We start from the raw sequence: 22,194 nt of genomic DNA, 5'->3' as shown, positions 1-22,194 counted from the left end.
TGTGCATAACGTCATTTTAACAATAGGACTGAAGTTAAAGAGACACAAGAACCAGTAGCCAAGACTCAGTTCAGCTATGTTCACACTTAGGTCTTCACCTGGTGAATTTATGTCAGCTTCATTAAAACACTATTGAATTGGTAGTCAAGGAAGAAAAACAGCTGATAACCACAGGAGTTAACACAGTTAAAGAGAAATCAGAAAATCTACTAAGAATTGAATGGGATCATATTATAAATGACCTTTAAGACAAATAGCTGACATTTATAGGTCAATAAAGTACACATAAACCACTTTAGCCAGTTCCTGCCTTCTTGGAGTGCAGACAACTTATTTTTCCTTTTAATAAGCTATGGACATTTCATTCTCTCTCATTAATCTTGGAATTCTATTAAAAAGATAAGTAATTCATAACTTGAAATTCAGAAGAAAAATCTACAAATACATATTGAACTGCTGAGCAGCACAGAGGTAACCACTGAACACAGCTCATGTCACACCTCCGCATCCCAACAGGCTGACACAGCTCACAATACACCTCAGCAGGAGCAATGAACTGGAAGTTTGCCTTCCAGACTGACAGCAAGAGGCAAATCGGGAAAGCATTAGCACTGGAGTTGCAAGTAGGAACCATAAATTGCCCTGTGAAATATCTGCACATTTTTGTCACCAGTATTAGTTTCAAAAATTCTGTGTAACATTTTATTTTCATAACAGAATATAGTCTATTTTTTCCCTTAAATATCTACATTGAATTCAGTACCATTCTAGCTTATATTTTAAATCTATTATTACGTTCACTTTATGAAACACTATGATTTTATGGAATAAACAAAAATTTTATTGTAGTCCATATCACAGCCATTGAAGCATAATGCATCAGTGGGCAAGTAAATGCAATGCTCATTAAATTAACACCACAGACTGTAATTCGCAGAGGCTAAAGTGTCTCTCTCCTCCTGTTTGCTTTTCCCCAGATTCTGTAATCAAAGTGCAGCAGCAATCCATTAATGCAAATATCCAGAGCCTTACCTGCTCCTTTGCCACCAGCATTTCAGGCATTGCCTCAAACTGTGGAAGGAATGATCAGCCTAGGAAGTTACTGCACTTCAGCTCTGCATTTGTCCTTTTGCCTGCAGAGAGCACATGGACTGGAAGCAGCGGCAGCTCAGTTGACCTTTCAAACCAAAATGCTAATCCAAGCTCTGTATCACATGTGGCTCTGAATCCTATTAAATACCTGTTTTTTCACAGTGGTACCATTTAAGCAGCTCTGTATTAACTTAAATTTTTACTTCATAACAGCTGGCATGAACAAGCGCAGCCATTGTGTGTCTAAAATCTATCCAAAGCACTGGCACCGAGTCTTCAGCAGCTTTCCTTCCATGGAAACAGGAGGAGGGTTGTAACTAGGTCAGCCAGGTTGAGGATTCCAGCAGCTCTGCCTTTCACATCTACATTAAGTACAACCCAGAACTCACTACAATACAGCAAGGTGCATGATCAGAGAAATAATTTCTTGTTAAATTATATACTTTTTCAATAAAAAGATATGTTCCATAACACAGAAGTAATTGATTCCTGCAGTGAATACTCAAGTCCATTAAGCCACCAGTGTCAATGTTCCAGTTTTTAATACCTATTGCATAGAAGTTGACACAAAGCACTCAGAGTTTCCCCTTCCACTCTTCTCTCCTCAATCTGCTCTGCATTACTTATATTTTAAAGTTAAAACAAAAAAATCAACACTGTCATAAGGCTTGCATAGTTATTTGTGAGAGTTTCTCTATTCTTTTTGTCAATATACACTCCTGATAAGTCTCTAAAAAGGATTTAAAATGACACCTAGGCAAAACTGCCAATGAAGCTAGCAAGCTTTAAGAATTAAGGCTATACAAAAAAACCCCCAAAGTTATGTAGCCATCGTAAAAGCACAGTCATGTAATACCTGCAATATTTGCTTCACTTGGTATACTTTCATCCTTCCACAAAACTTGCTTATTTGATGTGGGACATGTAGAACACCAAAAGTGAGGTTCAGTTAAAAATGTACCTTAACTCAGTGTCCCTGTTTTCACGTTTGAGTTCTAGGGAACTTTCTGTTAACATTCACTTGCCTTAATCTCTTGAAATAAAAGGCTCATTTACTTTTTTAAAAACACATTAAACTTTCATTTTTTTGAAGGCTTCTCATCCAATGTTGACATTCTGACTTATGAATAGTGATTTTGCCTTTAAAAATCACCCTAGGAGTAGAACATCACAGAAAAATGAACAACTTTCAGCAATGCTGCATGAAAAAATAACCCCATCTTATGATAAAGTCTCCAGTGTAATAGCTGTGGAGTGGTACTTGTTTTGTTGTTTTGGGTTGTGTGTAGGTTTTCCCCCCCACCAACCAGCCCATGGCTCTGTCCCTGCTGCTCACTAGATGGACTCTGGTTCAACCACCTGCTCACTTCACATCCACCAACTGGTGGATATACAGGCTGGATAACACTAGGATCAAACCCATGTTCTCATCAAATGAGTCTGACTAATGCACAATTTTCTTTTACCCCATTTAAATATTTTAGACAAAAGTTTCATCATTTTCTCCACAAGGAGAACTCCAGTATGAAATTATTTCAGCAACTTCCTGATTAAAATATGCCTCTCTACACTCCAGGCCAACTGCTAAATGAACACTGAGCATTTCTCAGTTCAAACGCCTGAAGTTAATCCTCATCCTCCAACTTCACAAGTTCAAGTAATCCATCAAATACACAAAGATGGCATTAACAGACAAGACATAGCAGTTTATTTCCTTAGACTTAATACTTAGGAAAGGAGATACCAAAAAAAGCATATTATCAGTTTGCTGTAAGCTTGTAATATCAGTACAAATGGCAATATATCCAACATACTAATCTTTGTGTACTGTCTCTCTGCAGCACCCACACACAGGGTATTAGTGGACACAATAACAAGAAGACAGTTCTTCCTTTCACTTAAATTCCAATATTTACTCACATATTAAGATAATTTTACAGGAAATTATAAGATAAGGAAATTATAGGTTGTACATAATATACAGTTCAGCTTAAAATTATTTCTTCTTGAAGACTAGAGAATACATAGGCTTAGAGGCAAGAATGACATTGAACTTTGTTATGAAGATTTATGACCAGAGAAAAGAACACTAGGTCAATTACACAATGTCATTAGATTCTGGGTTGTATCTCTCGTTTGTGAAGGAAACAGACAAATTATTTCACTTAAAATTTTTATTGGGATTAAAAAAGCTCTTAATTTTAGATGCAGTTAAACAGGTTCTTTCCACCTTGCCAAAATTGAATTCTGTACAATTGGAGCATGTACAGTGGATTCCTCCGATCCAATTAAAACAAGTTCTGTTGTTATTCCCCCTCATGTAGCATTGATCAATTAAAACAGCTGCCTACAAAAATATTACAACAATTTAAGAGTCCAGTGAGGAAAGCATTTGTAAAATAGACATTTCTGTTAAGACACTGATCTTAGCCACAGTATGCCAACCTGCAGGAAAATGCAGTCAATTTGAGTCTGACCTGAAAATCCCCTCCTGAAGATCAACAGTTGCAAAAATATCTAGCCCCTGGATTTAAATGAGCATGCCCTGGATATAGATCCTATTAAGAATATCAAAACTAACTGTACAGTGCAATTTTCTACATTCATTCTTTATTATGTAGACCACAGAAGACGGGTCTTGGCAGCATTCCTGCCACTGGTATTAAAACAGACATAAATGGCAAAAGTAATTTAACATAAAATTGCAAACATGAGATAGATGCAAAAAAACATCTTTTGTTAAATCAGATTTCATTTGTCATCCTCATTCTCCAGTGCTTATTCACCTTTTCTGGACTGAAGCTGCTCTGAAAACATACTAAGAAGTTTCAAGATGCAAAACAAGAGTGGAACAGTGAACAGTTCTCAGTTCAAGAGCGCAGTGATGTTACCAGGAGTCTGGAACAGTCACCTATGGCTTCTCAGTATCACTGCAACCATAACTTTCTAACAATATATCATTTTACACCATTTCTCTAGTACTCATAATTGGCAGTGTATACAGCATCCAAGTTCACCTTGAACAAATAGTCTGTTGAAGTCTTCTGTAGTACATGGATTTAAGAAAAATATCACAAATTTCCAATAACAAGAGATTAACTTCTGATTTTATTACCTGAAATAGAAAAAAATTACTAAGTCTGGGTTTTTCCACTGTTGTTCCCACCAATCAAATCATTGTTTGCTGTGGGGGAAGAAAGCATCACATTCCACATAAACATGCAAGTCAGAATTTCAGACCCTGAAATATACTGTGAAATGAAGGTCTGGCTGAGATCTATACCTTTCCACACTCTGTGCTACACCGCTTCCCTGTGTGCATCCCTATGCTCTTGCCACCTTTCACTCCACATCCACCTGCAGGCCTTTTGCATCTTTTCCACCTATGGAGTATAAGGTCCTGCCAGGCAGCAGCTCAAGAACCAGGGCTCAGAGTCACTTCACCCCCACCAGCCACACAGGAGACCCTGCCCAGGGCAGGGGACAAGGACCCATGCTGGTAAACACACCAGCACACTGGAAGCGCCCTATGGATGTAGCCTTCTCACATCTGCCAGGAAACACACATGGAATGGCACTCTCTTCCCCAAATGCAGCTCTCTGCAAGTCTGCCATACAAGCTTCCATTAGGTTTAAGAGGTACAAGAACATGGGCAGGTGAATATCTAAGCTTACCTTCTTTAAAAGGAGTTTTTGGAGGAACGTTTTCCTTGCTGTCATTCTGGAAAGCTTTGGAAGGATCAAAACACTTAACACCCTGAATTGTACATAGTTGCTGCTGAAGATTCCTGTTGGTTTGCTTTTCTTTAGCTAGCAGTGCACGCAGTTTTGAAACGTCCTGAAGAAAACATAAGATTTGGAAGTAAATTTATTAACAGGAGGAAAGGCTGTTTCATCATCTGCTGCAGTGGCCTTTTTGACTAATGCTAAACACACACATACCCAATTATTTGGAACATACACCAAACATATAGGTGTAGAGAACCCAGCGCCACTGTACAATTGCTGTGTAACAAACACCACTAAGTAGTATGGTAGCCTGAAACTTTGAGGTGCTGCTTTTAGTTTTTAGCTTACTACTCTAGAACATCCAAAAGAGACAAGAAAAATCAAGCAAGCTAAGACTAGGGGTAGTTATTTGCACTGGTGATCCCTCTGTATACAATACAGTCAGCTGAAACTAGAACAGCTTCTCTTGCTGCTTCTGGAGGCAGGTAGTTTGTTCTCATCTAGCTTTTGCAGGGCATTTAAGAACCCTAGAAAGGAAGTAGTTTGCAGTTATATTAGCGTATAAATATTTAGAGCAAAGGAATCGGGCAAATGAATAACTTATAAATGTTTCACTTTTCATTTCACAAACCTGCCTCAGGTGGGTATTCTCATCCTTCAACTTCATAACATGCTTGATTTTTTGCTTCTGGTTCTGGTGGCCAAGTAGTTTAGCATATGCGTCACTTAGTTTACTCAGTTCTTCTTGGGCTGCACCATGCTCATTTAAGAGTGCGTTCTTCTCTGCTTCAAATGCATCTAGTTGTTGCTGAAATATATATTGAATCCTTAATCTTCAAATTAAACATAGCTTGTTACTTAACTGAAATCTACAAAAAAAGATTGGTTTGGGAAGGGGAATAGCTGGCTTGAGGCATAGTAACTTAGGAAACCATTGCAGGATAAACACCTTAGAACAGGAAAAAGCACAATTACTTGTCAAGAGCAGAACTTGAGCCAGCTGCACAAGTCTAAAATCAGATACGCATAAATATCTACTCTATAACACACCTGAAAAGGTTTAGTTTTGTTATGCAAGTCTTCATAGAGATTACGCCAGGTCTTTATCTCTTCTTTTAAGCTAGAGGTTACATCTTCATTTATGGTTTTCCTAAAAAGAAAGTGGAGTTTCGTTACGTAAATTGTTAGCTCTCAGCACTTCACACTAAAACTTTGATGTGCTATAATATGCAGGTTTAGCTTGATAAAAGTCACCTTGATCTTTCTGCTTCAAGTTCTCTTTTCAGATCTTCAGTTTGCTCTTGCAGCTTTTCCTGAAGTTTAGCCACTTGTGCAAGGCAAGACTCTCTTGTTCTCTCCATTTCTGCTTCTTTCAGTGCAAGCTTCGTCTGGACTTCTAAAAGCATCCTGAGGAAAATATAACCCATCCTTAATGAACCCTGATTTTTTTTTTTTTTAAACACTACTGTAAATCCGGAACCACAAGTAACCATGATTGAAAATGCATCGATAGAAGAAATGAAATAAAGGGTTGCATAAACAGTGCTACACGAGAGGAACAATACAAAAAGCAATCAAGTTCAAGACACAGTATTTTAAATTTCTCCTACAAGGAAGCAAGCAGTGCTTTTGAAGAACACAAAGATGGGTTTTTTTTTATGACTGTTTAATGCAGCAGCTTTCAGCGGAAGACACTTTAGTAGTTAGACTTCACATGCAGAGGTTTGCTCAATCAGAAACTAGTCAAGATTGTTCAGTGCGGATGTACTCAAGGGTTCCAAAACTCTACACGTAAAGCATTGTCTCCCTTCTTTAACATCAGCTGTTTGTTATATCATCTAGGTGGAGACCAAGAATCCCTTCCCTGCCACACTCAACCAGCAAATTGAACAGGAAAAAACACTCTCCAGCTGTTTTTCTTTCACCAGCTCTAATGGAAACTGGCAATATTAAGTAGGTGGAAAAGAAAGAATGGGCAAATTCTTAAGCAGCACAGGTGTTTCAAAACAAGCTGGGGTACACTGTAATTGCCCTTCAGACCATCTTAATGTACTGGCTATGGGTGAACACAGCAGAAGCATTACAAAACTTTACAGACCCATTTTATAAATCAGTAAAGAGTAGGGAAGATGATAAATGCCCAACTCACTATGGCCAAAACAGCATTTTAATGCAGTTGAGTCATTTATCCACATGCAAGAGTTAAAAAGATTAGAGCACACTTGTTGACTTAAAGCCAGCTTCAACTTCAGAAGCCAGCTAGGAACCACCTTGTAACAAGTGGTGAGGGAAATCCTCCAGCACATATACACTGTGTTCCACAATGCAACTCACACCCAGGCAGTATCTGCGGTCGCCTAGGACAGCTGATCACACACCAGGACCTCCCGCACTGCCTCAAATAGTTGTGACTTGCCCAGAGCAAGGAACGTGCTCATGTGCTGCGCAGTGAACTGGGAGGAGAACACAGACCACTAAACTGCTGCCAGACAGGCACGGAAACCTGTCTTCAGCTGGTAGACTACAACAACTGCTTGGCTGTCACTACTTAGCAGCTGCACTGCTGTGCTTTCTCTTAGGCAGAGAGAAGACCTTAGTTTACCTCCCTGCAGTGTGGTAGTTCATGGGTAGTTAATTGGCACCTGCTTGTGAGCAGAATTTGGGTGACCTCTGCATTAAGTATTTGTTTTTCTGCCCTTGTGGATCTTATTTGTGGAACAGCAACTGCTACTTATATTTCTGATTAAGACAATATCCCAACATATTTCAGTTAAATATTTTCCTTTTCCTGTATGTTGCACATAAAGGAAAAATTCAAAGCAACTGACCAGTTTTCTAGTGCATATAAAGGTGATGAATTTTACCAATCGATATTTTCAACCCTCACCACTGGGAAAGGAAGAAACTTCAGCTTACACCAAATATTGATTTCATTTGGTAGAGCACCATGTTAAGTTCTAGTTAGAATACAAGCCTTAGTTGGCATTCTTTAGCTTAGGGAAAAGTTAGTCTGTCTACTACCTTGCACATTCTTCTTTTGCTTTGTTTTTAGTGTTCTCAGCTTCCTGAAGCAGCTGTAGATTATCTTTGCCTATTTTTTTTAGGTTGGTAACTTCTTCTTGCAGAGAGGTGTTCTCCAGTTTAAGACTGCATATTTCTTCAGCTGTTGTCTTCTTGTAGCTGGTATTCCAATACAAATAAGAAAAATCTTGTTACTTTAGACAAAATACAGATTAACATGGTCAAGCCTTAAAAGAGTAACTCAAGGTCATGCTAAAACAAGATTTTATAATCTGGAGATATGGCAGTGTTCTGGCACTGATAAATCCAGAGTTAAAACAACCCACACTTCCATAAAGCCATAAGCAGTAACACTATGACAAATTCTGTGATACAGATATTTTCACATTTTGGTAGATATTGTAAGACACAAAACACCTATCTGCAGCTTACATTGGCAAATAACCCACTGGATCATTCCTGGATGCCTTGCATACTTAGCAATAACAGTATCACTTCTACAACTTGAATATTTTGGGAGGAAAGATCTGAAGAACTGAAGGAAAATCCTCTCAATCCAGTGCAAGTTTTGAGTCTACACAAGGTTTTCTTGCAAGAGATTATAGTGCAAAGAGAAAACCATCATAGTTGCAACTCTCACCAAGATTCAAGAGCATTCAAGTATTCTAATTGTTTATACTTCAGAAGAAGAAACATCAGGTTTCCTGAACTAGATCCTGAGCGCATCATTACACCTGGCTAGTACTCAAAAGGAATAAGTGAATTTCTTCATGTCAAATAGTCCATCACAAAATCCTCTGCTCTAATGCTGTACCAAAACTCATACATGGTTTTAAGTACCAAGGTACATGAACAAACAGCATATTCTATTGCAATCCTTGAGACAATCCCTATCCTAGGTCTTAATGAAACTTAAATACCTTTCAAACTCAGCAATGGTCTCTCCAAGTTTACGCAATGTATTGCTGTGCTCTTCCTGGACTTGCAAAACAGCATTGCTCTGCGTTTCTTTGATTTGCTCCAGCTCTGCATTCTTCCTGAAATAAAAATGCAGCATTCCACTCTGGAGATAACTATGTCTCAACACACTCCCAAATACTGTTATCAGTTACAGAAGTCTTGCAGTGGCAGCAATAAGTTGTGACAAATCAGTTACTTCTCTGCCACAACTTGTCACGTATTAGAGCACAATCATCACAGCAGATTTCACTAAGCATTTCCCCTTCCCTTATTTTCAAATTTAGTTATAGAACAGATCAGACACCTAACAGGAAAATTCCAATAAGTGACAGGAAGAAACAACTTGCTTAAAAGTCTTTCCTAGTCATTGACCTCTGTAGGGCACTAACACCCAGTACAACACAGATGTGGCTTACCCTTCACAGCAATATCATATTACCACAGTCCTTCAAGCAACTCTCAGCTCACTAATGAAACAGTTTTAAGACAATATTAAACTTATTTGAGTCAATCGGATGGATTAGGTCCTATCAACAATGAATAACCAGCAAGAAATAAATTTAGATCTGTTCAGGTCTCTAAAACCTGAATTAGGCTGAAAAGCCTTGTTGATGCGACTGGTGTAACATTTTTCCTTTGAAAGCTTTAGAATCAAAGTTTATTTCACAAACCGTTTCAACTTCACTTCCATCTGTGCAAGTTCAAGAGCTTGAGATTTGATTTCTTGTTCCAACTGCTTCACCAGCTTCTCAGCTTTCTTCTCCTTAGCATGCAATTTATTCAGCTCATTCATTGTATCATTCAGCTCTTCTTCCAGAAGATGTCTCTCACGTGTTACCTCATCTTGAATCTCTTGTAACTTCTTGTGCAATGATGCAGATGACTCCTGCAAGCCCGAGTGTCAGATTTTAAAATTACCCGTACTTTCCTAGATATTAAAGACTCATTTGGAGTGTTCTAACTTTAAAGCAAAAGAATAAGGTCAAACCTACAGGAAAAATCAAAACACCCATCCTACCAGTTGCAATTCTTCGAGGTACTGGACCACACACAGTTTCTGCTGGCCAGCACCCACTTGTGCATTCCACAGGTAAGACCATTATTAATACAGCAGTCTTATGCATACTGAAATCAGAGCCTTTAGTGCCAGTGTGGTCAGAATCTATTTTTACACTGATCTGTAGACTGCATTTACCTTCTCTTGCTGCAGCTGAGAGACCATGTCCTCATGTTTCTGAAGCAGTTTTTGGTGTTCTTGTTCTTCTAAGCCAATGGTTTTTTTGAGATCTTCTATTTCAGCATTCATACTCAGGAATTTTCCTCTGCTCTCAGACAGCTCTTTCTCTGCATGGAGGAATTGTCGGTATAATACAAATTCCCTTCTTTATTTTCTGAGAACTACAACACCTATTCTTCATCGTTCTTCCATCCTAGCCTTTAAGTTAGTTAGGCAAGGGGGAAAAACCAACCAAACAAAAACCAACCAATAAAACCCCCAACCCAACCAACACAAACAAAAACCAAAACCACATCTTAAACCCATCTGGAAACTCTTCTTTGGATGAAGCAATTAAGAACAGCAGCATGGCTGGGGAAAAACTACTAAATGATTTCCCCAAAGCTTCTTCCACATAATGCTAGTGCATACAAGCCAGCTGGTAGAGAGTCATTTGTGTTCAGCTTTCAGATTAAAGGCATTCCTACTATGTAAACTATTTTCATTCTGTATTATCTACCTCAGTAACCCCCTCCACAGGAATAGAAAATTTAGACTTAACATGTCAGATTGAAGGTAGTTTCCATAACTGTTAGAAATACACCTAGCTCTTTTCAGCTGGAGCTCAGAGACTACTTTTAACTTAGAGCAAACCAGTCTAAATTGACATTTTAGGACAAACCTATTTGAGATGCTTTAAGACATCAGTGATCCCATATAAGTGAAGAGCACACAAGCACTAACAATTACCTTTTTCTTGTTCAAGCAATTTACACCTTTCATTAAGTTCATTTATCAGCTTAAATGATTCTTCCTCTTTCGTTTTGAGGGTATGCCTCAAGATCTCCATGTCTTGGTCTTTCTTTATCAGTGTCTCCTCCATCTGGGCAACATCAAGTTTGTATTTCTCAACAGTTTCTGCAACAGTGCTATAGGAGAAAATTCAGGTACTTGTTATCACTGTATCTGATTTGTAAGCTTACACTTCAGAACAATGGAAAAAGGCTTAGAACTACTGTTTTCCAATAGGAAAACTGCCTTCGCCTGTTTTATCAGAAACACTTTTTTTTCACATTAAGACAGGTTAATTAGAAGTAATTTATTCAACACTGATGTTTTGTTTTAAAATAAACTTATACAGTCACATAAATAAATTATAAAGGTTTGATTAAAATAGAATTATTTACTGTAATTGATATATAGATAACTTACATCCAGGTTTTTTTACAAAGCCCAGTTTTGTCAGAAAAGCTTACACATTAATAAACCATATTTTACAAGAATAAGCAGAATCTGGATATATACAGCCAGTTAATGAGGAATCTCTTAATGAGTAAATTGACAGGGAGAGGGCAAACAATGAACTACTTATATTTAAATACTTTTGTATTTTCACTGTTTTAATAGAGTTTTGATCACTTAAAAAGCACTGGATTAGTAAGTTTTACAATCGGAATGATGCTCATACATACATAATTCACTACAACTCTTAGATGCCAATCTGAGTGCTGCAAAGTTCACTGGAAGCCAAGACTGAGGGTGGTTTTTTTTGCCCTACTGTATATTGTTTTACAAGTGATGACAAAAGACACTACTGCTAGTACCTTAGAGGAAAAGGTTTTCTTTATGTACAAATAACTCAGGCTAAAACCATGATTTCAGGACCCTGATACAAAACTTCCATATTCTTAGCCCAGAAAAACAGAAACATTTAGAAAAATAAAATAATACCTTACAACTCCTTTCCATTGTGTGGAAAAATAGCAGATTTACTTTCCTTCCCTGTTTTAATACTGTTAAACAGAATTGTTGCCAAAGTTCTACTTCACCAGTCACAAGTGAGGCTTGGTTTTACTGCCTTTTAATTTGCCCAGTCAAATTCAAGAACAATTCATTACCTGAGCTCTGTGATATATTCCAGGAGTTTTTCAGTGTCAGACTTGTTTTCAACTTTCTCTCTCTCAGTAGCAGACCTAAAACCAGGACATTTTCATGAAGGATGGATCTAAAATTCAGATGTACTCGTAAGCTATTTGTTTACAGATAAAGAGAAATAAAGCATTGAATCATGACATAGTAGAAATTCATCCTTTACATAATCAAGTTTGGCTGACAAACTGGTATTTGCTCTAAGAGGCGATTCTACCCTTTTTTGATACTTGTTCCATACAGTCTTCTCATTTGTAGTAAAGATGCTGAGCCACATTCTGCTGCAAGCAAGTATGCTAGAACAGCTGCATTAGCTAAACAAATTATCATTGCCTTCCTTTGTGAATTGCACAATCTGCATTATTAACTTTACATGAGAGTTAAAATAGTAATGAAGTATAAAAATTCTGCTCATATTTGAGCACTTGGATGTTAGGTAAAAGAACAAAACATAAGGATGCTGCAGTGCTGATCAGGCAAAATTGAGATAAAACCTTAGAAGTTCACCCTCCTTAGGTCATCATCCTCAGAAATAACCTATATATTAGCACACTGTTTCTCTGCAGCAAATGACATTTGGGCAGAACAGCTGATTGGAACTCTCCCTGCCTACATGCAGCTGCTCCAGCCAAGACACTTTGCATTTGCCTTTCTTCAGAGAATGTGGCTACTAAGAAGCAAATTTGAAGGTGCCACACTGCTCTTCACTAGGCTTAGCTGAAGAACACACATATGTTCATCCAATCTGCATCAAATGCCTGGGTGCTGGTTTAAGATCTCAACTCCTGATCCAAAGCTTTTTCACTCTTGCTTATTCCTAACTTGCCAGTCTAAAGTGCCAGATACTGAAGTATCCAATCCACATGAATGTCTTGCTCCAAGATGAACAACAATTCTTCTCTCAAGATACATATCTTCCCTCCCTACCCCCTATCCAAGAAAACTCCACCCCACCACAGTGAAAGACAACGGGTTGAGACGATATGGTTTGTCTTTTGGAAAAAAATTAGATACATTAAAGGAACAACATTTTGTATGTTTATTTTATAAGAATACAGCAGTTCCTAAAATCCATCAAATTTATTCCATGTCACAAATACTAGTAACTTCTGTTCCTTCTCAGTAGCAAGACACCCTGTATTTTCCCTAAGCTATGTGCTCTCTATACAGTATGAGCACATAAGCACAGCTAGATGACAATGTCATTTAAGTCAGTTCCCTTTCTTACTACTTACAGTTTTTGTTCTAACTGTGCTACTTTTCCTCTTGAATGCTCTAGATTCCTTTGCACTTCCTGCAGCTTCATTTCCATGTTTTCCTGCTTTGCAAGTGCAGACTTAAAAAAGAAAAAGACAAATATTACCGCTAAAGAAAGATTCAATAAAAAAAAAATCCATTGTCTAAGAGAAGTGGTAAACTGAAATGAATTCATAACTACAGCTTAATGATAGCACTTGATACTATGCTAAATGTGATTCTAAGTATGCCTCTGTAGAGGTATCGGCCATTTGTTAAAACAACAACCACCACCATCTGAAAAACGCGAAGATTTAAGAGAGCTTCAAACTATACTTGAGACCACTGGTTTTCAAAGACATTAACAGTCTGACCAACACATTGATATTGTCACAGAGGTATTTCTAGGCTTTGTTTTTTCAACTCATATTTACTCTGCACATCAATACCAAAATCAAGAACACTGAAGGTTTGACCTTTATTTACGCTCCACACAGAGTAAAGGAAACTACCACCCTGAGGACAGAAACAAAACATGATCTGCAGTTGTGTTGTAAGCCATTAATTGTCTGTTCTTCAACAGCTCATAGTTACTATCCCATGCAGTGCAAACGGTCATACCTTCTCCTTAGCATCCCTCATGTTTCTGAGCTTCATTAACTCCATGCATAGGCTGCTCATTTTCTTCTGCACATCATCTTCAGACACCTGATTAGAGATTAATGTAAAACTATTGAATGTAACTCCTTCATATAACTCTTCAGACAAGCTTTTAAAAGTGCTCTACTCCCACCCTCAACAGTGATCTCTGCCCACCCTTGATACAGATGTTCACAGGTCTGGCTCTGTCTTCAGACAGAAGAGCAAGAGATCCCAAACCAGACACGTTCTGTCCCTGTGCCAACAAAGGGGCACGGGGAATGTAAAAACAGATGCTGATCAGCAGCTAAAGTTACCTCTTGCTGAGTGAGCTTAATAACAAAGGCAAAGCAAATATGTCCTTATTTGTCTGAATACCTTCGACTTTAGTAGTTCATTGGCTCTCGTTAGCTCCAGAAGCTGTTTTTTTAGACAGGCAACATTTGCCAAAAGAGAAGTTTTCTCCTGAACAGTGGCACTCAGCTTTGCTTCAGTCTTAACCAAATCCTCATCCAGAGCCTGAAGTTTTTTATCCTGCTCTCCACGCTCTCTCACTAATGCACGAATCTAAAACAAAAGAGATCTTTTCTGTATTTCCTACTATTATGCTTCTTAAATAAGTTAATGTGTGTGTTAATACAGTCAGTATTAACTTTCATTCAGAATATATATCTTCAACTCTGCCATTCACAGGAAATCAGAATCGCGACACTTCTCTATGATTACACACCACAGATTTGTAGTCCTAGCATTTCACCTGACTTATTTTATGCTACTGAGGCAGTACAACATGTTAAAGTTAGAAAAGTTTTTTTGCTTCAATTTGCAACAGAAGCAAACTCTCCTCTTTGGCTGTGGAATATAAAGACAGAATGTGACATTTGAGACACAGAAAGCATGGATTAGTACACAGAAGAGGACTGAAAAGGTAAAATTAGCTGTGTCTTAAACTTAGAAAATATGTTGATTATCAAGCAAAAATCTCAAACAGTTAAATAGAACCTTTTTGTGGTAGGGAACATAAGACTTTTTTTTTAAAAGAGCATCTGCATAGCTGTTCATAATTAGTAGAAATTAATGTAATTCCATTAACAAAGCCCATGTTTTCTACATACCATAACATCTGATAATGTCTGCTTTGCACAGAGCTGTTTGCAAAGTACTTGTATGCTTTGGTATGCAAAAGAAGCTAATTTTACTGACGTGTATTTTTTATGGTAACTGAGAAACACTACAGGATTGCACTCACATAACATATACATACCTCCTTCTCCAGTGTCTTCTGTTTCTTTTTCTCTTTCATAAGGATAAGGTCTTTTTTAGGCTTCAGAGTCACATGAGCTGGCTTTTGAAGAAATGTATAATAAACATTTAAGCTGATCTCTAGCTGCATACTAGTTTACCACCACAGTTAAATATAAGAGTGGTTGCCTTCATACAGACAATATTACTAAAGATACACACAAACAAAATAACAAGCAAGCATCTCTCTCCACACACAGGGCAGACAAGTGTCAGGTTAGGATGAGTTTTACCACTGTACTTTCTCATGAACATTATGCTGAGTGGACAGCTCATAACATTGTGACAGGAAGAAGATTAATAAAGTTCAACATATTAACACCCACTGAACTCCATTAAAAAAATAAAACCAGAACTTCAACTACAGGTTTGCCTGCAGAATTTTATCCTACATCATTAATACTAATCACTACATTAGTAAGACAGGGTTAAATTTTTCCAACTTGTTAACCTGTGCATCCTGAAATCCATATTTTCACAGACTGCACTGAGAACCTGTATATACAGTATCCTCCCCTCTTTGTTTCTTTTACCACTAGGTTTCTGCTCTGGCCACCATATGAAGGCAGAAACACTTTTTTTTTTTAAAAAACAAAATAAAAAAAACACAAAGGAAGCAGCCACACTATTAATCACATGGTCATTAAAAGGCAAAAAAACCCCAACATTATAACAACAAAGACAAGAAGCCACTCCATCGCCCCAAGTAGTGATCACATGACTTCCTAAGACACTGCAATTTTATTTTTCCTTCTTAGTTCCTAAGGAAGAGAAGCACAATAGTGTGTTTCATAGTTTACTCAGGTAGGTTACCAGTAACTGTATAGAGGGGCTACATGATTTAACTAGTCACAGTGAGATTTAACTGGAATTTAGCAGTACTACAACCACAGAACAATCTTACTGTTGATCCAAGAGATGCAAATCTCCTTCCAGTTACAGGAGTAGGTGCACTGTTCTCACTGTGCAGACTTGACTCACCTGCAGGAGGATGCAGAAAAGAATGGTGAAGGAAGAGGGTGTGGATGCACATGGTGAGGGAAATTTAACTAAACTAGACAAGGTTAATTGACTTTTTATACAAAAGACAGAATGCCACCTGATAATGAAACCATCCACTTCACAACACAGTGCCAGCTGTTTTCTTACTGCAATCAGGCAGATCAGTATTAATCATGGGGGCACTTGACAGACTTTTTGAACCAGTTTTGAGAATTTTGCTTTTGCCAAGTTTCTCCCACCACCCCAGATCCATGTAAGTCATTTTCAACTGAGGGATGCTTTAGATCTGAAAAACCTATCACTAAAGGCAAGGTTAACAAAGTAGTTAAGTAATTTATTTGGTCTCCATAGGTCTTCCTAATTAGCAGAGGTCACCTACAGAGCAATTTTTGGAAGATTCAGTTAGACATGTTTTTACATATGCTGTCCCCTAGAGCTGAAGGTGCACAGTGAGCCTCTGGAACTGAAAACAACTTCTAAACAAGAAGCAAGCAGTAACAGCATGTAAGCACTAACAACTGCAGCATTCAAAGATATTATACCATTGTGTTCTGTGCAACTTTTAGGACTACTTACTCTTCTGTTTCCTAACCCGTTGAGATGTTTCAGAGGACAGAGAACTTTTCAGCGCATCTGAAGATTTAACATCTCTGGGCCCTTGCAATGTGGTATATGCTAGAAATAAGATTTTTCAGAACAGCAGAAAACAATTAATGTAAATGATAGGGTTTTCAGTTTCAATGCTAGTAACACATCTAAGTTAAATCTACTTAAAAAAAGGAAAAATAAAAGCCAACCAACAACTCTAGTCTCAGTTCTCATCATCCTCCCTATAAACACAAAGGAACTATACAGCAGACACATTGGAGAAAAAGAGCTCTTTCTTACACTGCTAATAAAATTAGAAACTGTGATGTACATATACAATATTGCAATGCATCTTTTTAGTTATAGCAGTGCATTAATTCCCATTAAAAAAACCCCAAATGATTAGAGGACGCTAATGTTAACTGATGAAAAAGCCAGTCTGAAGTGTTAAAGTATAAAACGCAAACTTAACTGTTTTTAAAATGCCTTCCAGTTTTGAAGAGACTACTTACATGCTGTTGAATCCAAAACTTTTCCTCCAAAGAACTAAGTTACTTAAAACTCTTATAGTGTTTTGAAAAGGTAAACAGCTTGAAGGAAAAGAGCAGACAGCAACCAAGTGGCTACAAATTGTTATTATAAACGCTATATAAACCAACAAACGCTTATCTACTTGCTTCAGCTTTCTGCAAGTAAGAGCAACATCATTTAATATGAGAAGAGGTGATAGCAGCAGAGAGGCATTTAGCTACAGCCAAAACCACATTGCGATGCACTTTTACATTAGCAAACTCTCTGAGGGGCAGTACTGCACTGTAACTCGTTCTGTAGGTTTCTGTGGTAGTTTTGTAGCACGATATCAGAAAGTTAGTGAATCGTGGTTTGCCACTGTTCCATTTACTAGATACGTATATATATTCACATTTACATTTAGTAGGCGTTTACCTATGACCAAGATTCGACCTGAGGCAGCAATATTTTTCCTGAGGAGGAGCCTCCCTCCCGCGGGGACTCGGACAAGGTGCCTCACACGGGCCGTTACGAGCAGGTCCCTCAGGGGGAGCGCAGGCAGGACCGGGACACGCCGGGGTAATGGCCGGCCACGACCCCTGCACTCGGGCCCCCTCCCCGCCGCCCCCCACTCCCAGGGCACCGCCGCGCACCCACCGGAGCTCTCGTTGAAGCGCCGGAGCGGAGCCCGGGCAAACGCCATGACGACAGGCAGAGCCGCAGAGCCACCAGCCGCCCGCATTCAAAGGGACCAACGGCCCCACGCGCCCTGGGCAGCCAATCACCTCCTCCCGCTCCGTGCTCGCTGAGCCAATCAGCGGCCTACGCACGGAGCACGCGTAGTGCCGTTCCACGGTGTGCCGGGGTGGGCGGGCCGTGTCGGGAGTTGTGCGCTTGCGCAGAGCGGAGCGCCACCTCCGGGGCCGCCGTCGCCCATGTCGGCTCCGTTCGAGGAGCGCAGCGGGGTGGTTCCCTGCGGGACGCCCTGGGGCCGCTGGTACCAGACGCTGGAGGAGGTGTTCATCGAGGTGCAGGTGCCGCCGGGCACCCGGGCCAAAGACGTGCGCTGCAGCCTGCAGAGCCGCCACATCGCGCTGTCCGTGCGGGGCCAGGAGCTGCTGCAGGTACGGGGAGGGCGGGAGGGGCGGCCCGGGGGACTGAGGTACCGTCTGCGGCCTTGAGCATCCCCCCCTTGTTTAAATATCTAGATTTCCATAAAGTCAACGTGAAATTTATTAGAAACAATTCTGTCGAACTGCACGGTCTTTCAACGACGCCAGGAAAAGTAAAGATGACAAATTCACGTGGCTTTTCATTCTTCTGTAGTGATCTGGGCAGTGTGTCAGTGCACGGCTTCACCCGCTGCTGAAACCCAAAGAACCCGGATCAAGGGCAGGTTGGCTCTCCCGCAGGTGCTCAGCAGCCCTTTGCACCGTAGCTGGCCCTTCCCCTGGCAGAAGCACTGACGTGTTCATGGCAAGCCTGTTAAAAATGGCATTACCGGCAGAAACAAAACCCCTTCCGATGAACTGACATACTGAAACAGTGATGAGCATTTTGACTGTATTAAATGCTTCGTTAAAAAAAGTGTAACAAAAGATAATTCTTTGATGATCTATGTACAAGTCTGTACTTATAGGGCCAGATCACCCTATTCATTTTCAGTAAAAAACAAGAAGGTAAGTTCGGAGTGAAACTTAAGAATTCAACATGAACTGGACGCTGACCAGGTTTTCCTGTTTTGTAATACTGTGCATGTCTTTTGCAGGGTAAACTTTTTGACTCTACAATAACTGATGAAGGAACGTGGACATTAGGTAATAGCCTACACCTGAAATGACATTATGAGGGCAGCAGAACTTGTCAACATATGCTGCAGAAGAGCTTACTCCATTTTTTAATGGGAAAGATTAGTTCCTTCCCTGTTCATAGCTTTGTAAAAAAGACAGTCATTATTGCCAGGCTGAGGAACTGAGGTAGTACAAAAGCCCTAGAGAGTAAAGTTAATGGAAAAATGTGGTATTTGGAAGGCAGCAGGCAGTGGATTACAGACAGTTCCATAGAGTGAGAAGTTTTTTGCAAACCCTTAATAAAGCTCGATAATTGCAGTACAGTTATGTGGTCTGTGCCTCTCCATAATTGTTACTTTTTTCATTTTTTCTCCTCGTATGCATTATATTTTTGGGATGGGTGACAAAACCTACAGTCCAAGAGAATAAAAAAGCAATCTAAAAGTCACATTACCTACAAATAATGAACAAAAAAAGCTTCTCTGATCGTTACATCATAAATATTGTAAAGTGTTCAGAATATTTTGGGTTTTGGCAATCATCGTATTTGTGGACTGTGCCTCTCAGTTAATGTTTTCCTATAATGGATTTTGTTTCCTATTCAATATTTATTCTAAATATTGATTAATAATTTAGTAACTTAAGCATGAAAACCAGAAGTGTAAACAAACATTGTGAAGCCTACTCTTTTCCAGTATGCAAATAATCTTCAAAATACACTTAATAATGCTGTATTTATTCAATGAACTAAAACTAAATATCCTGCATGTTAACTTCGAAATGTACTTCCAACATATTGTCTTTAGGCATGCTCTCTGTGTTTAAATAAGTTGATTATACCACCATATGTCACTAAAACTTAATTCTGGCTTTATTGGTGATAACTCTCTGTAAAGCCTGAACTCCAATCCTTCATTATTGCCTTAGCAGAGGTGTATCTATTAATAGGTTAAATATTTTTTGTTGTGAACCTCTGTAAAACGTTAGTTTATGTTTGCAGCAGAAGTACTTATGGCCTGTGTTTTAATCCCTTAAAACAGCTTCAGCATTTTACAGGCCGGAAAGGGAGAGATGGCTTTATAGGCTACCTTTGCTTCAGTCTTTTGGTTTATTTATTTGTCAATAACCCTGTTGGCATTGGCATTCAGAATTTAAATTACATCGCTAAAAAAATCCTGTGCTTGTTAATGGTGAATTCACCTAAACAACAAAAAAAGCTTGCACATAGGGTTGAGTTGAATGGTTGTTTCACGTGTCTGTTGTTATTCAACAGAAGACAGGAAGCTGATACGAATTGTTCTAATGAAGACGAATCGAGATGCTGGAAATTGTTGGACATCTCTGTTAGAAAATGAATATGCTGCTGATCCTTGGGTACAGGACCAGATGCAAAGGAAACTTACACTGGAGCGATTCCAAAGAGAGGCAAGTTAAAGGACCATCATTATATTTGGTGTTTGCACACAGAGGTTATGGCCATGCATGCTGACCACAATTGTTCTGCTGTCCAGTGCCACGGAAACATATAGTGTAGCTCAGCATATATGGAATGCTCATGAGCGTTCAATTATTCTGTCTGTAGTTTGTCTGAAGGTTTTATGGAAAGTTGAGTTTGGGGTGGATATTGCTGTTTTAGGGTTTGTTACATAATACTAACAACTTGTAGGTTAGACTACACACAGTTTCTATCATTATGGAGAATTATGACATAGCCATGTTTAGAACAAACTTCTAACACCAAGTACTATTGAATATGTTGAGAACATCAGGTGATGTAGAATAGTTAGCTGGAAAATATTTTCCTTGCCCTTTTGTGTAAATTGCTTTGTTAGACCTTTAGTGTGTAACTATTCCTATGCAAGTCTGCAGAGTTGTAGAATTACAACTTCTTATCAGCTCAATCAGCACCCAGCATACTGCAACAGAGAACATCATTCCTATGGAACCTGTTATCCAGCATGGCAAGTACTTAAACTTTCAACTAGCAACTTCAGAGGATACCAGAAGCCAGAATTTATTCTTGAGGCTTTTCTTAGTAGTTCTTTACTGGGAGATCTGACTGCTAGCTAAATTGAGAACAGCGTCACTTCATGTAGAAGGCAGCCAAACTATGACAATTCAAGGTTTATTGTTGATGCATTTTTCAAGAATTTCAATGCCATCACAAATGGATGACAAGTTGATCATTATATGTCCTTGGTAGGATGGTAGAATATTAACAGAAAGAGTTTTGTGTTTGTTGGTTGTGGTGTTTTTAACGTTTTTATTAGAATAATCTATCTATTAAACTTTTTTCTTATTTCCATCAGAATCCTGGATTTGACTTCAGTGGGGCAGAAATTTCTGGAAATTACAGCAAAGGAGGACCAGACTTTTCTAGTCTTGAAAAGTAAACTGTTTTTATCTGCGTTCCTCGAGAGGAATTACACATTACACTTAAAAATTGACATCACGTAACTGGTGAGAACTACAGCGATCTCTTCAGTGGATTGTTGTCAAGTAATTACTTCAGTGAAGAGAAAGGAGGTCTCTTCCAGTAGAATGAAGACAAGGTGTTACCAGCTGATTTATAAGCTGAAATAACTTTCTAATACTAAGGGGCAAACTATAGAGAAAAGTCTACATCAAGAAGTAAAATCTCTAAGCAGAATGTTGGTTTGGTTTTGTTTGTTTTTAGAAACACCATAGTAAACTAGTCAGTTATAAACACATCACTTGTCTTTATGCAAGACTATCTTATTGACTGTTGAAAAATAGATCTTATAAGCAAGATATTTTCTCTTAAATTGCAACAGGAAGGCTATTAGGATGGCTAGTTACACTTTCCTTCTGTAGCAGCCCTCTGAGAATTCATAAATGTCATTCTGAAACAGTGGTTTAAATAAATAAACTACTGCATCTTGCTGCAGTTAAGGTTTTACAATCCACTGTGCTGTCAAATATAGCACTAATGATTAATACTTGCTACCAGGTAAGTGATACTAGAAAACTGAAAGGTCAGGTGAAAGTCTGGATATAAATAATTTTATCTGTTAATGCAATACCTTTCAGTATAAATATTTAAGATTTTTCACAGTAAGAAAATATAATTGACTTCTGAAAGTAATATGAAGCAGCCAAGTAGGAGACGGTATCTTGCCTCTATTCATTACCAACATACAGCACAAGTTGTTCATAGTG

General features: G+C 38.7%; 2 protein-coding genes across 3 annotated transcripts; one reads left to right on the top strand and one right to left on the bottom strand.

The window, feature by feature from the left end:
* Positions 1-2,772: 2,772 nt before the first annotated feature.
* Positions 2,773-18,002, bottom strand: HMMR (hyaluronan mediated motility receptor). The gene is made up of 18 exons (XM_082063722.1): positions 17,882-18,002; positions 16,703-16,801; positions 16,029-16,105; positions 15,087-15,167; positions 14,201-14,389; positions 13,805-13,891; positions 13,183-13,283; positions 11,917-11,991; positions 10,769-10,947; positions 9,998-10,146; positions 9,474-9,688; positions 8,763-8,879; positions 7,843-8,001; positions 6,076-6,228; positions 5,872-5,971; positions 5,453-5,629; positions 4,768-4,930; positions 2,773-4,207 (listed from the first exon to the last, which is right to left on the bottom strand). The coding sequence occupies exons 1-18, from the start codon at positions 17,964-17,966 to the stop codon at positions 4,188-4,190; spliced, it is 2,226 nt and encodes a 741-aa protein (XP_081919848.1). The 5' UTR covers positions 17,967-18,002; the 3' UTR covers positions 2,773-4,187.
* A 94-nt stretch (positions 18,003-18,096) lies between these two features.
* Positions 18,097-21,920, top strand: NUDCD2 (NudC domain containing 2). 2 transcript variants are annotated; one of them, XM_082063727.1, is made up of 4 exons: positions 18,097-18,348; positions 18,993-19,041; positions 20,291-20,439; positions 21,324-21,920. In XM_082063727.1, exons 1-4 carry the CDS (start codon positions 18,160-18,162, stop codon positions 21,405-21,407), a joined length of 471 nt encoding a protein of 156 aa, XP_081919853.1. In that variant the 5' UTR covers positions 18,097-18,159; the 3' UTR covers positions 21,408-21,920. The 2 variants fall into 2 exon arrangements, with proteins under 2 accessions (XP_081919853.1, XP_081919852.1); XM_082063726.1 differs by having other exon boundaries at positions 18,101-18,348; positions 20,288-20,439.
* Positions 21,921-22,194: the final 274 nt, after the last annotated feature.

Source organism: Streptopelia decaocto (genome assembly GCF_964273445.1).
Source record: "Streptopelia decaocto genome assembly, chromosome: 12".
Lineage (NCBI taxonomy): Eukaryota > Metazoa > Chordata > Aves > Columbiformes > Columbidae > Streptopelia > Streptopelia decaocto.
This window is presented reverse-complemented; position numbering and strand designations above follow the sequence as displayed.